We start from the raw sequence: 14,413 nt of genomic DNA, 5'->3' as shown, positions 1-14,413 counted from the left end.
TATGTTGTATATATTTAACTAATGTAATATTTTATATTTGATTTCCGAATCACTTTATTTTTGGTTAAGAGTAAGTTCTCACACGTCTTTCACGAGTGCATAGGAGTGTATTTTGAAGCGTTTAAACCGTTCAAGTCGACCCTAACCTATAAAAATAATCATTATGTAATTTTTGTTTTGGTAATTCGTTGAAAAATAAAATAAGTTAAATATAGATTATTGTGGTATGTAGGAACATTTTATTGTAATTCAAATAAAGATTATATTTCTGTAACACTATTATTTATTTCTTGAACAATGTATACATAATCTGTAATTTAAAAAATAAATTGTACATTCTCATATTTTTAAATATTTACATCATGAGTTAAATACTTAATTATAAAAAATTATATTCTAGTTTTCTAGGAAATCATTAAATGTTGTTGTATCTACTTCTAAGTCTATCTCATCTAAAGAAGGCCCCTCTTTAGTCACTGGTAACTCTAAAATAAAAAAATTACATTGAATTTATAATTTATTTTGAATTTCGAATTTAGAAAGATACCAATAACTTTATTCTAGTATGTGAATATGACATAAGAAACATACTATGTATAGACCCTGTTGCTTTGTATTCCTCAAGTTGCTCTTTAAACACTTCATCAAATGTTTCTTGCCTTTCTTTCATCATTTTCTGTTGCTTCTTTTCATGTTCTGATACTCTTGTAATGTGCTCATCAGCCAACTTTGCTAAAGTAAATTTTGCAATAAATTCTTTAGATTATGCAGCAAATCTTCCCAATTATCCCTCAGGTTGTAAACAAAAATTGACAACTTCAAAAAAGGGGATACAATTATGTGATCTTTGTGATTCGTGTTTATAGTAATTGACAATTGGCAACTATAAAAACGAGGCCCAAGGGTCAAATAATCGCATTTCCACTTTCCAACTTGTCCGTTTCAGTTTATAAGCTGTGGGTCAATTAAGTAGAATGTACTTTAGTTGTATTACTGCCTACGTGTAACTTTCAATAATGTAATGTTATACCTTTAACCATATTTAACTCTGCTAGTTTCTTTTCTTCATATAGAGCTAACTGAAATCTATGATCTAGTTGTCTACTTTGTAATTCCAATATTTCATTTAAGTCTTCCAATCTATAAATAGCTTCCTCAACTTCTTCAAATGTCTCTTGCAAGGTTCCTTCAAAATTTAGAAAAAAAAGTTGTATTATTTACTGCTGTTGTTAATATTTTGTCATAACTATCTTTGAGTTCAATATACCTATTTGATCCATTAATTCTTGAATTGAATTATTAATCTTGGGTATATAAGCTAAGGTACTGTTTAGACATGTAATATTCTTCCATTCTTGTTCAAGTTTCTCATAAATAGATCCTATGAGCTTGTCTGTCTCTTGAGCTTTTCCTGCATTTTCTTCTGCAAGCTCATGCAACTCATTCCATTGCAATTGGTACCTATATAATATATCAGCTCCAGCATGATAATTAACATTTCTAGTACTGGTTGACTTCTTATCCTTTGGATTCTCAGTAGTAGTTAATTTTTTGATACTAAAATAATAATAATCATTGACATATAATATTACAACTAATTATATAAATAATTTATGGAAAACGAATGTTTTCTGTGTTTTTATATTAATTTCATAAAAAAACTATATAAACAAGTATTTGTTTACCTAGCCGAAATACTTTCTTGCACAGTTTGAAACTTATTACGCAGAGTACTAAACATGATTGTGAATTGCAATATTAATGAAAGAAGTTAAAGTACAAATAAGTTTGTAATAATATTGTTATATGAAAAATAATATAAACGTCATATTTTTTATAAAAATCATAATCTTATGAAAGCATATTTCTTATTGATATATTCAGTAGAAATAAACCAAAAAAGTATTTTCCCAATTTTTGTAATAGAGCTGTTAACTGAAAATTTAGATACTAAAAGTTGTTAATATGGGAAACATGTCTCAACTAATAATGAGTTACTGAGATAACCTCTTCCTTACGGTTGCTAGTGAAATCTTTATATAATTTTCTGTTTGCATCACCAAATATACACAGAGGTATTATTATAGCAATTGCTACATAAAGCATAAGTTTTGAAATTATAATGTCAAAAGCAGATAACAAACACAGTGTACGTGGTAATGTAATAGAGTAGAATGAAACAAATTAAATAATATATTTTCGACACTTCTTTCACTAATTTTAATTACTGCAACATAATAATACAATACACATATTGTCAATTATAAACATGCGTTCTTTTTTGTTTTATGAAAAATACAATATAGAGTTGTAGTCTTTCCTTTACAAGTTGGTAGCACTGGTTTGTAGTTCATGCCATGAAGGTTGATTTTATTAAAATTTTTATTTGCATTTAAATTCTTGATTAACAGTAACATGAATTTTTGCAAACAAGCGTATATAAATAAACATATGTGTAAACATAATGAATACCAGTATTTTCTCACTTATTACTGTGATATTGATTAATCTTTTTAAACTGAAGTCAAAATGAATACATATTTGATTAAAATGAAAGTAAGAGAAAAGATTTGCCAGTTAATAATGAATATTATTGAACATAAATATGAATAATTAAAACATATACAGGTACGTAGGTACTATTCATGAGTGAAATATATAATGCAAGTTGCGAATATTATACATTTTCTGCCTTTAGGCGACATCGATTTTTCGAAAAACCAGCGCCCTAGTTTCAAACTACATTTTTTCGTATAAAATAATTTGGCAACGTTGCTAAAGTTTAACACCCTCTCTCCTTGACAATGTGTATAATTGGTGCCTAGCAACCATTGAAGTCAATAAACGAGGTCGAAGTGCAAATTGTATGTATGAATACAAAAATGTAAATGATGTCATCCGTTATAATGTTACTTTAAATATTTTACAGTCATAAATAAAGTATAATTCTACAGCAATCTTTTATAACAAAATTGAAAATCTAATTGTTAATGCTAGAACAGTAACAATAATAAATGAAGATGTTGGTAATTTATTCTTCCTAGATTGCATTCGATATAATGTCAATAATTCATTAAAAGCAACAAATTGAAGGATGGTACTCCTGTGTTGCCAAGTGCTTTGCTCTTGCGTAACGACCGATTATAACTATATTCTTGTCTGTAAATATTTCATCTTAATTAATCATTTATTGATTGTTCATTCATATCGTGATGAATTCAGGAACATCTGCTTGAAATTATAATGCATTATTCGTTGCTATTTTATTACGTCAATAATTAATTGAACGGCGAGACAAGGATGGAAAGCTTCATCAGGTTGGAGTCGCAGTTGATCCGCTGATAAAGGAAAGCTTGTGAAGTACCGTTAACCAGAGCCACCATCGAAACCTTTATCTTTTTCTCCCCTACTACGCATGCAATGAGCATAACTTGAACGAACGTCATCAGAAGAGAGACCCGAGCTTAGAAAGTTGTGCGCAACTCGCAGTGAAACCAGATTCGTGGGAGGAAGTGGCGAAGGGGGAGTAGTAGTCAGCGATGTTGGGTCAACGTACGTATCCAAGTATCCCCTTTCTCCTTGCATCAAGTTAGACCGCTACTATATCGTGGTGAATTCGTTCCTCCATAAAGGCGATTACGTTTCTGCGCACACCAACATGGCTACTGCGCATACTAGTAGGAGTTGCCAACCAAAGGACGAGAAGTCCATGGTAGGGATGAAATCAATAGTCAAGTATTCTGTGGAATGAGAATATCAACTGGATATGTATATTTAGCTATTCAATTGCTTGCTTGAGCTTTATTCACCGGAAAGGACGCGGTAGAAATAGTCAGAAGCAAAACCCCCATTACGGTGAATGCATTTTTTCTTCTTATTTTCTTATAATGACATTCAATTTAGACGTTAAAACCAGAACGGATGCTCGCCTCTGTGACTATAAATACAAATTTTTATACGCAAAATATTTCATGAATTTAATGACATATTATTTAACAAACATAAATATTCGTTGCAAATTAAACATACAGTTGTGGCTGTGAAACTGTAAATTTAGGAGATATGGCTTCAATGGGGTGGTAGTTGATGAATTCTGTTTTATTGTAATACGAGTCGATTGCGGAATTCTGTTTGATCTAAATATAGAATTTCAAGCAAAGGTTGTTTGAGTATTTTCGCAGAATATAGCACATGGAACCTGTTACGATCAATAGATGCCAGATTCGGCCGTTTTCGACATGTTCCGTTAAGTTCCCCTACTATATTTGTTCCCGTCGACCTCCAACCATTCCAGCCACGCCTTGTTCATGTATGTTTTTCCAATCAAACCGGTTATTTCAGGTACGTAGGGTTTGGTGTATGCTTTACCAATAAAAAGCTGTACTACAGAAAGCCCTGATACAGTTACTTCGACGTTGAATACCAATCATTTTCTCTTTTTTATTGACTTGTCATATGTAATTCGCAGATAACTGATGTTTGTGTAGAAGTCGAGCATGGAAATTACAATATTTGCTCAGTAGATCCGATTGCGAATAAATATATTTTGGAGTACGTGATTACATCTCTTGACTGTAATTCGTACAAATATGCATTTAATCTCAACATAAAGCAAGGTGGATTGCTAGTTGTCATGCTAGCTTGTGAAACCGGAAACGCTTGCACGCATTATGGATATAAATCGTCGCGACGAGACTGCATCAGCATTTAGGTACAATGGATGACAGGTGGCAATTGGATAGTTAACGTTGACGATTTTGTTGGAGAATTGTATGGACTGAGGTATACCTTGGAACATTGGAGGGATAGCTGAAAGAAAAAGGTGGAAGCAAAAATTAGAGGAGGAGAGTGGCATCGGAAAACAAAATAAGAGAATAGCTTTGCTAGAGAGAGAGAAAGAGAGAGAAGGAGATGCTCTCAGTGGAGGGAATGGAATGAAAAATCGACGATAGTGGGGTGAGGGGAAAGAGGGAACGAGAAAGACGACAGAGCTTTACAGTGATGTTCGAAATGCGCCTGCGTCGGTAGTACTTGCTATGAGCGGATTGGCTCCCTACTCATACTTGAGTGCACGTTAGGTTCACTTAATTTCAATTCGAGCTCCTTCTCTACTTCCCCCCTCTCCTGCGGCTGCAACATACATCTCTGTCGTTCCCTTTTGTATTTGTTGGGATTTTGCTCGAAGGGCATACGCAACGGCGTGTACGTTTCGCCTGTATATCCTGCCTAACTGAGAGCATGCAGAGGGAGTGAACCCCCTGATCTCTGATAAAGGAAATGCGGTAGTGGTCGTAAAAAAGATCGACAAAAGACAATAAAAGAGAAGGAGGGAGGGAAGGAACGGAAGTGGATAAAGGTGGTGATGGTAGTGCGGCGGAGAAGTTAGATACGAAGAAACGAAAGACGACACGAAACGAAACGACGAGAAGTGAGGAGAGGAGAGAAGAGCAGAGGAGGGGGAAGGCCGGCATTTGCAGCGGTCGGCGCACGCTACCCCGTTCGCGCGCGCGCGTCCTTACAAAACAACGCATCTGAACACTGAACCCGTCTCTGAACGCGCCTCAACAGTTCGGCACGAATTCACACTGAGTTGATTATCCTGTCCGACGCGCGGGTTTCATCGCGACGCCGCCATATTGGCGGCTCGATATAACACGTACTAATAATAAGTTCAAATTGGGTACGGTTGGCATCGCAGTTGACGCGCCGATCTCATCTTCGTTAATGTTGCTACAACAAAATGTGCCATAAACAGCGCAGTGACCATGTCATAACAATTGGCAGCCATAGTTGACTAAACAATGCAAGAAACCCGGGGGAAACTTCATCGGCTGAACAACGACTGAAACTATAACATACATATACAAGTTTTTTCCTCTCTTTTTAATTTCCATATGAGTCGAATGAGAACGTGACGATTCGATTTTGGCGTTCAAATCGGAACCACAAATATAATATACCGACACCTATTCACGATAGTCACCGACAATTGGAAGTAAACGTATATGTTTTGTTTTTTCACTTGAACACAGTTAACGCAATGAAGTTCGACGCATGTTCACAAATTTGCGCCGTGATTGTTTAATTGGTCCTGTTTACGTTCGTCGCGTGGTCACAGATTATAAACACTAATGATCGGTTCTTTGTGAGTTCGTATCACCTTGGCGGGACTTCGGTTCACTTTTTTGTTTTTATAGTGACTAAAAACTGTTTATGTTGGGTGGAACCAAGTGAACTATTAATTAATAAAATGAATTCCATACATGTATGTATTGGCGTCGATAAATAATTTCACCGCGTTCTGCAATGAAGTTTATTGTTTACATCAAGAAAAATTCTTGTCAGTGACTTCATACAATTTGCATTGTTGATAACAATGCCTGTAAGTATGACATAAGAGATAATACTATTATTGTTGATAATCAAATTGTATATAATGTTTCTGTTATGTCTTAATAAAAAAAGACAATTAATAATTTGTACACAGATTGGAAATGAACAGTTCATTGGATCAAGACTTTGAGGAATTTAGATTTACTGACAAAAGCAGCATCTGTAAGGACGATACAGAGGACGATGTACAAGACTTTGGTATGTCCTTTTCCAAAATACTGAATGAAATAGATCACAACAAATAACAATTGGACAATGTAATATATATTGGATGAAATAATATTAAAACTCAATGAAACTCCTTTTTCTACTTATGTTAAACTCAATGAAAGAGTATAAATATTTCATTTTTCTTCATGTTTATGAATTCATTCTACTTGCTTCATGTACATATTGTTAGAAGGAAAATATGCCAACATAATGCTCATTTACTACCTTAAATATGAAAATTTGGACACCTTTATCTTATGTCTACGTAAGAAATGTTAAAAAATGGAAATTAAACATTGTTGCGAATATGAATTTATTCAAATTTACTCATATATTAACAATAAGATCATTTCAATATGTACTCAATATCGTTTACCATAAATAGAAATTCAATGTTGAGTGGGATCCACGAGTATAACATTTTTGAATAAAGGTTAGGACACCAGTGACAACTAACAACTCGAAAAACTCAAAAATTTACGTTACCGATAGAACAACGTAGAGTGTGATATAACACTACGTACATATCCATTTAGTTTTGATGAAATATATATGGTTGAAAGTTTATCTTTTTGCGATATTCGAGCTCCGAAACTACAGAAGTGAAACTGTTTCTATCTTTTTCGGTGAGATTATTTCATTTATCTGTCGACACTTAACTGGGCGTTTTTTTTAAATGGAATGTATTAAGTTTACCATAATATAGCGATCTGTAGAATGCACTTAATGCTCGTAATATTATTCTACTGAAAAATCGTATTTTGATACGAACAACTGTACGGCGAGAATTCCGCGGTATAATACGAAACGGGCCAATGATATTCGTTCTTTAGGTGATATCGATTTGGTGAGTCCTGTTTTCAATTCTCGGCAAAAGCTGGGGCAATTATCCCGCCTGCGCTAGGTTGTCTGCTGCTACAATCATTTTGCATGATCACTTGCTGTTGCTACATATACATATCGGCATCGATTGTTTACATCAGTTGTAACACGGGGAACGCGCGTTGGTACATCGAGTAGACGTTCGAAACAAGAATTGTGTATGGTTATCATCGACGTTGAAACTCTCGTGTATTACAAATAAACGACGATATTGGCTAAATCGATTTGACAGGAGATACGAAAGCGCGGCAAATTATTAAGACATCTTTCTTTTGACATTGTTTTCGCAGAGGTGGTTAGACATTCTATCTCCACATTTTTGTTTTTTTTTAAATTGAAAACGGAGATATTATAGTAGCATTGTGAAATTAAATGAATAAAATTACAGTGTGTAATGTTTGAAAATATTTCTTACATACATTTTTATTTTAGGTGAAAACATAGAAGATCAACATTCGATATTTACCTTAAAATCCTCATTGTTGAATTGTGAAATTTGTGGGGAGCAGTTTGTGTCAAAGAAACAACTACGCTCTCATATATATACTCACTTGGGATCACCTCGAGTAGTTCTAAGAAGGCTTACAAATTTGAAAGCAGTAAAAAAAAAAACGAAACAGTACTTACTGGTTGGATCCTGAGAAGAAGGGCAGTTTGAAATTTACACTGAAAAAACAGAACTATTCAGATTCCCTGAAACTTACACTAAAGAAATCCTCAAAGTCAAAAGACTTTACAGTTGTAAATAGCAATATTAATCTAAGTACAGGAATTCATCGTCAAGGAGACGTGGCTGGGACAAAGGAGAATGATCGAAGACATGACAAAGATACAGAAAGTTCTGTTGAACAACCATATGAAAACGTGATGGTAGAGCAACAGGTACGTTAAAGCAGTAAAGTAAAGAAAATCTATTAATTTTATTAATAAAACAATGGTATTCATAGGATGATTATGGAAGTATCAAATTCAATACTGACAATCATAATCCTTTGGAAGAGAATGATAGACCATCCATAGATGTAAATGAAGGTGATTCAGGTGTAGGGAGTGATATGGCAAACCCATCTGAAAAAGAAGATCAAAACGTTGATGACCTGCAAAGCACAGATCAGTATGAAAGTTCAGATAAAAGGCTTTCTGAGACAGAAGATCATGAAGAATCAGATGCATTGGAGGCAACATGTAGAGAAACAATTGAAAACTTAAAGAAGCTTGGAGAACAGTCTGGGTAAATGATGCATAATAAATAATCAAAAGTATTCTTATTCTTATTATAATTTGTATTATTTTTCAGTTCGAGATCTGGGAATCAGTTAACAGACAATTCAGGTATCGAAGAAGATGATGAAAGAGAACAGAAATCCAACATGATACATAATTTAGAGGAAAACCCAGCTATCAGTATTATATCAAAGTCTTCGACATACCCAAATCATTCAACAGATTGTGGGGCAGTGTGCGAAGATGAAGACAAGCCTGAAGAAACAACAGAAGGGACAACAGGTTTCAATTGGAATCAGTTGTCCACTAATCTGTCCAATAAAAATAGTGAGACTTCTAAAGACAATGATGAACAATCCGAGCATGGGAGTGATAACAATATTGAAAGTGCTGGATCTCTCCTGCAGAATTTGATTGAGCATCAACGACATAATCAAAATGACACATTATCAAATAACTTACCATCAGAAACAGAGTATGTTTCGTTGGAAAAGTTGGCTGAAACAGTCAGTACCTGTCGCGTCTGTAACGAAAAGTTTAAAGATATCGCTCACTTGGATGAGCATAAAAGCAAAGCTGGCCACTATCAGTGCAATATTCCAGAGTGCATTAATCTTATTTTTAATTCACCAATGGAAGTGGCTATGCATAAAGTTCAAATGCATGGGACACCTTTGTCCCCAAGTGTGAGCCAGCTTTCCCCCCATTTAAATACAAATTCGCCACATTTAAATCAGAATTCACCTCATTTGAGTCAAGCCTCTCCACAATTGAGTACGCATTCACCTCATGCAGTGCCAATGGAAGCTTCGAGTACACCGAATTCTCAGCAAATAAGCAGGAATTCGCCTTTGACTTCTCCTCATCAAACGAATTCTCCTACATATAATCCAGTATCTAGTACTGGACAGCCATTAATACCACCAGTTAATTTTGAGCAATTGCCTGCACCTGTTCAACAGTTAGCTCAACAAGTACAACGTATGCCACTTCCGCAAACGCAAATGCCTCCGAGTCTTCCACCAGGTGCTAATACAATGATCCCTGGTCCAAATTACTTCGTACAACCGCCAGGAAGGCCACCACTGTATAGAGTTCCTGCTCCACAGGGCATGCATTATCCTCCTCATATAGCACACCTATATCCGCAGTATGGACCTGGTCCATATCCACAAATGACTGCACCACCACAAATGCATCCCCAATTGTCTCAACAAATTTCACGTGGAAGGTATCCTACTGTTGCACAAAGTAGTCGGCAAGTATTATCAATCACAAAAACATTTTGGGAGTTCTTTAAAATAGAGTTGGGTATTAATCGTTTCAAATTTACATTTTTCTATATTTATTCATTTTTGTCTTAATGATTAATTCCACTAAACATTTCCCAACTCTGCTGTAGAATTGTATCTAAATAGAGTTTAGCATAGTGTTATACACGACCTTACAAGTTTCAACTGACTTTCTGATGATAAGCAAAATCTTTAGTTGAAACTCGTGAATTTATATCTAGTAAAATTGATAAAATATATAAACTATTACGCAGTTTAATTTTTCCATATATATTTATAGGGCACCACGTACTCCACAAACTGGACCATCTCCGCGGCAACGAATGAAACGTCCTATACAGCAATCAATGCAAGTACAACAGCAGAATAATTCTGCCATGAAACAACGACGAATGGACGTTTTGTTACCGGACAGGAACGAAGATGCAGACTGTCACGTTATCGCTCAACAAAAACGGAACGACGGCCTGCCCGTTATACAGAACGTTCAAGGTGCTACGACGCAACAAAATAGAAATGATTCTACTATACATCTTACAGATTCTATAACGCTTAGTGTACGACAACCAGGTAAGATTAATGTGTTTAAATATTAATCTGTACATTATTTAATTTACATTATGAACACCGTACATCCCAGTTCTTTTCTGTTGAAACCTCTTCTAAGAATTAGTTTTTTTATTTTCATCAAGCTGTTTTTTTATTTTCCATTGATTTTTTCGTCAAGCTCGTCGATCTTTTTCTACGAATTTATTTTGAGATAAACATAATGAAATAACTGTAACAACTAATCGTGGAAGAGGTAGACTACGGAAATAAAGAAGACATATTTTACTAATCTAAAGGTTCCGCTCCAGCTCAAGTGCAGAACACGGCAGTTACTGGGGGCAAGAAGTCCGATGCAAAGGCTGTGGCTAATGTCCTGGCAGCCAGAGGTATTACTGTTACTCCAGCTGCAAATAAAAATAAAACAAGCGAACAAAACAAACAGCAGATACCTTCCCAGCAACAGAGGACTATGCCTTCACAGCAGCCTTTAAATGTTACAGCGCTCACTCTGAATTCTGCTATTTCTATCATACCAGCTAGTTCACAAAAAAAGCAACAGGAGCAAGGTCAGTTTGCTGTTCCTCAGAACAAACAGAACAAAACGGCAGTGAACGAAGTGGAGCGACCACCGAGGCCGCCTACCGTCGACTTAACACAGGATGGTCCACCGCAATTACCAGTGGTTAGACGTGGAAGACCTCCACGGTAAGGATCAATGGAAGAAAAATAATGTTGTTGACAGTTAAGACTATTATGTGCTATTGCAGGTCCATGCTCACTTGTCAAGTGTGCGATAAAAGTTTCCAGAATCAAGAAATGTTGACGCAGCACATGGCTACACATCGTGCGCCAAATAAATTGCTTCACAAGTAAGTTCACCAAGCAAACTCCACTTTATGAAACTGAAAGTACTAATAAATGACAATATTTGTTCGGCAGGTGCAATCTTTGTCCTGCTCAGTATCCAACAGCTCAGGCACTGATAACGCATAAGCAAGCGTATCACAAGGAGGTAGATACTGTAGCACAAAATGGTGGTGCAGAGTTAGCACTGCCAGTTGTAGATTTAAAATCTCCTCATGTGTTAAGTCGTTTGTCGAACCTTGGTATACAGAGTTACATACCGCTCTCGCAGCTTAGCGCTCAAACTGGGGGTTATTTCGGGTTGCCCATTATTACGATAGACAGTGCAAGAAATCCTAATACTTGTAATTTAGGCGCACTCGGTGCTACATCTATTTTAAGTTTGGGCCCCCTTAAACATTTGTCAAACAGGTAACTGTGGACAATTTTGCGGTTGGCCTACGTTCCGTGTAATCCTATTTATATCTCCATACTTTCGTTGATACGAAATGTCTTTATATCAGTAACGCCACATCGTTTCGGTCTTATGACAGGTTCTTCCTTAAGCTCTACACTATGAATGACACGAGATTACGGGATAAACGAAATCGTTTCCCTCTTTTCATTTTCATGTTCGGTCCGTTCGACTTTTTCTTTTAAATTTACCTAACTATCATTAGTTTATAATAGTCTTAAAGCAATACAGTATTTGTAACGGGGATTGAAGGGGTGTTTGCAGTAATTTAGAGTAATGCAACACAAGATTTGAGATAAACAATCATTGAGAAAATAGTATATATACATATATATATGTATGCATACTACATATATGTATATGTCATATATCATTATAAAAAAAGTTTTAATGCGAGTTTCGATTCGTGCGTGAATCATCATCACTGCTAGTATATTTTTTTTAAATAAAAGTCTTGAATAAAAAGATCTTATCGAATCGCATTCTTCGGGAGTAACTCTTTGAAAATATACCGCACAGGTAAACTATCGTTCCATGAAGCATAGTGCCACCTTACTAACATAACAAATTATGTGTTTATTGTTCAATTACACAATATACGGAACTGTTAATATTTTTTCGTGCACGATATTTAGAAAAAGGAGTTTTTATTGACTTTTACACACAGAACCACGATACTTTGGAATAAACGTACTGCGGAGTACAAGAATTCTCGAATCCGTTATTGGGAACACTAAATGTGTACATGTGAATGCATGTACCGCGGTGAGAGTTACTAAAGTACCTAATAGTTAGATTCATTCAGCTAAGGAAAAACAAAAAAGAGATATGTATCATGGATACTTTAAAAGATTTTCCGCACAGTAAATAATCGTTTTATGCAGTGTTACAAAATCAAAGTCTGGTTCTTGAATGAAAGATATACAGGTTTTATTCTCTAAGATCAACCACTATTTTTAGATATTTTCAATAATCTGTCAAAGGAATTTTAAGGAACAGTTCGTCAGTGGCTTTGGTTCATTTAATAGAGTTGACCTACATTTCAGGATTGAATGTCATGTTAAGGTCAACACAACTTTATGACCAAGCTAGATTGTGTTGAAAACATTCCTTTATTCGATTGTTGGAACTACCTTTAAAATGGTAATTATTCTTGAGAGATTCAGCTCGTATTTGATGAAACACGCAGGGCAAATAAAAATAAAGAATTCAATATTTTGTCGAATAGTTTCAGTTCATGGTTCAACAATCAATTATCGAGATGCACTTCCGGTTGTATATATATTTTATAAAAAGGAGAAAGAATAGATCACAATTGAAGCATATGCTCGTTTATACATGAAATGTCTTTATAAAGAATACTAATAATTGTGTAAGTGATACTTAAAGCAGTTAATGTTAAAGTATGTTGTCGTCCATTTATCAATACAACATCGAACTAGAAACATGAAGTTATTAACATTGATGCTGTTTGCCAAACACTTACAACAACATATATATGACTTCATTACACCAATCGCTATTATTAAATGAGAAATATTGACTAATCAATTCTATTAAATCTTTATTAGTCATTGCATGATAAAGAATACAGTACATCGTTAATGAGTAATATTCTTCCTCCCATTGTACGAGCAACGATCTGTGCAGAATTCGTCAATTGGATTAATGCAATATATACTTTCTGTATATACATATACTTTTATCAATCAAATTTGAACTGGATTATTATTTGAAATAGTAAGTATGCATCAATTAGGATTTTAGTTCTATTCTTGTTGAAAATTAATAGTAATTAGTTAACTAAATATTTTAAATTAATGATTAACCTGTTACACATAATAATATAAAGACGTCGATGTTAATCTCATGTCTTTTAATAGTTTGTACTGTTAAGTGGGCGACGACCTTAATTCTCATGGATATCATACGCGATTTATTTATTACCATTCCTGTTGAAATATTGCTGTCTGTAAATAATTGTCATTCTTTGTGTACTGTGTACATTTTAAAATAAGCAATCCGTTCCGTTTAAATTATAAAGTATAAAAGAAACGGTTACTAAACGCGCAAGAACTGATTTAAAATAACGATATTGTATATATTTGTATGATAATAAAAGAGAACAATGAAGTATATGATAATTTCAGTGAAATCCAGTTAGTTATGCAGCTACTAATACTAGGGCATTAGATTGTTCTTCGGTTATCATTTTGTAAGTTTAAACAGCTTTATTATTGAATACTTAAGTCTAGTATAGTACACCTCTCCAGCTGATTTGTTTGTTAATTTCTTCTGAAAGATTCGTTTTAAATGTCTAATTAAAAAAAACATAGAAATATATTATAGTAAATCTTTAAATGAAGAGAATGGAAATAAATCATTGAAATGTTTAATATTAAGGATTCAATATATTTCCTTTCCAATTTAGTATTAACGTATGAAGTATGCAATTTTAAATTTCGTACCTCTGCTTTGCACTGATCCATATACATTCTTGGCGTCCGGTAGATATTAGCAGTATGTATATGTGTATTACTTCAAC

The 14,413-nt window shown here is 34.5% G+C and overlaps 2 protein-coding genes across 3 annotated transcripts; one reads left to right on the top strand and one right to left on the bottom strand.

Moving 5' to 3' along the window:
* Nucleotides 1-259: 259 nt before the first annotated feature.
* Nucleotides 260-7,374, bottom strand: Dysb (dystrobrevin binding protein dysbindin). Of its 2 annotated transcripts, XM_078192682.1 has the most exons (7): nucleotides 7,300-7,374; nucleotides 3,557-3,740; nucleotides 1,686-3,228; nucleotides 1,268-1,557; nucleotides 1,031-1,186; nucleotides 592-732; nucleotides 260-485 (listed from the first exon to the last, which is right to left on the bottom strand). In XM_078192682.1, the coding sequence occupies exons 3-7, from the start codon at nucleotides 1,739-1,741 to the stop codon at nucleotides 397-399; spliced, it is 732 nt and encodes a 243-aa protein (XP_078048808.1). In that variant the 5' UTR covers nucleotides 1,742-3,228; nucleotides 3,557-3,740; nucleotides 7,300-7,374; the 3' UTR covers nucleotides 260-396. The 2 variants fall into 2 exon arrangements, with proteins under 2 accessions (XP_078048808.1, XP_078048809.1); XM_078192683.1 differs by lacking the exon at nucleotides 1,686-3,228 and having other exon boundaries at nucleotides 261-485; nucleotides 7,300-7,373.
* On the top strand, nucleotides 4,357-14,270 carry LOC144476083 (uncharacterized). The gene is given in 10 exon segments (XM_078192671.1): nucleotides 4,357-6,382; nucleotides 6,488-6,591; nucleotides 7,918-8,099; nucleotides 8,101-8,367; nucleotides 8,433-8,716; nucleotides 8,783-9,967; nucleotides 10,282-10,571; nucleotides 10,847-11,255; nucleotides 11,318-11,419; nucleotides 11,490-14,270. Coding segments are annotated over 9 exon segments (3,156 nt in total). The 5' UTR covers nucleotides 4,357-6,382; nucleotides 6,488-6,494; the 3' UTR covers nucleotides 11,830-14,270.
* Nucleotides 14,271-14,413: the final 143 nt, after the last annotated feature.

This window comes from Augochlora pura, chromosome 10, assembly GCF_028453695.1.
Source record: "Augochlora pura isolate Apur16 chromosome 10, APUR_v2.2.1, whole genome shotgun sequence".
NCBI classification, from domain to species: Eukaryota; Metazoa; Arthropoda; class Insecta; order Hymenoptera; family Halictidae; genus Augochlora; species Augochlora pura.
The sequence above is the reverse complement of the archived record's forward strand: the minus strand, read 5'-3'. Positions and strand labels throughout refer to the sequence as shown.

Bases quoted from the DNA above. Each gene is read 5' to 3' on its own strand.
- Dysb (XM_078192682.1), bottom strand. From the start codon at position 1,741: ATGTTTAGTACTCTGCGTAATAAGTTTCAAACTGTGCAAGAAAGTATT. The intron at 1,558-1,685 runs GTAAACAAATAC...TTATTATTTTAG, and splicing joins CAAGAAAGTATTTCGGCTAG to TATCAAAAAATTAACTACTA. The intron at 486-591 runs GTATGTTTCTTA...TTTTTATTTTAG, and splicing joins AGCAACAGGGTCTATACATA to AGTTACCAGTGACTAAAGAG.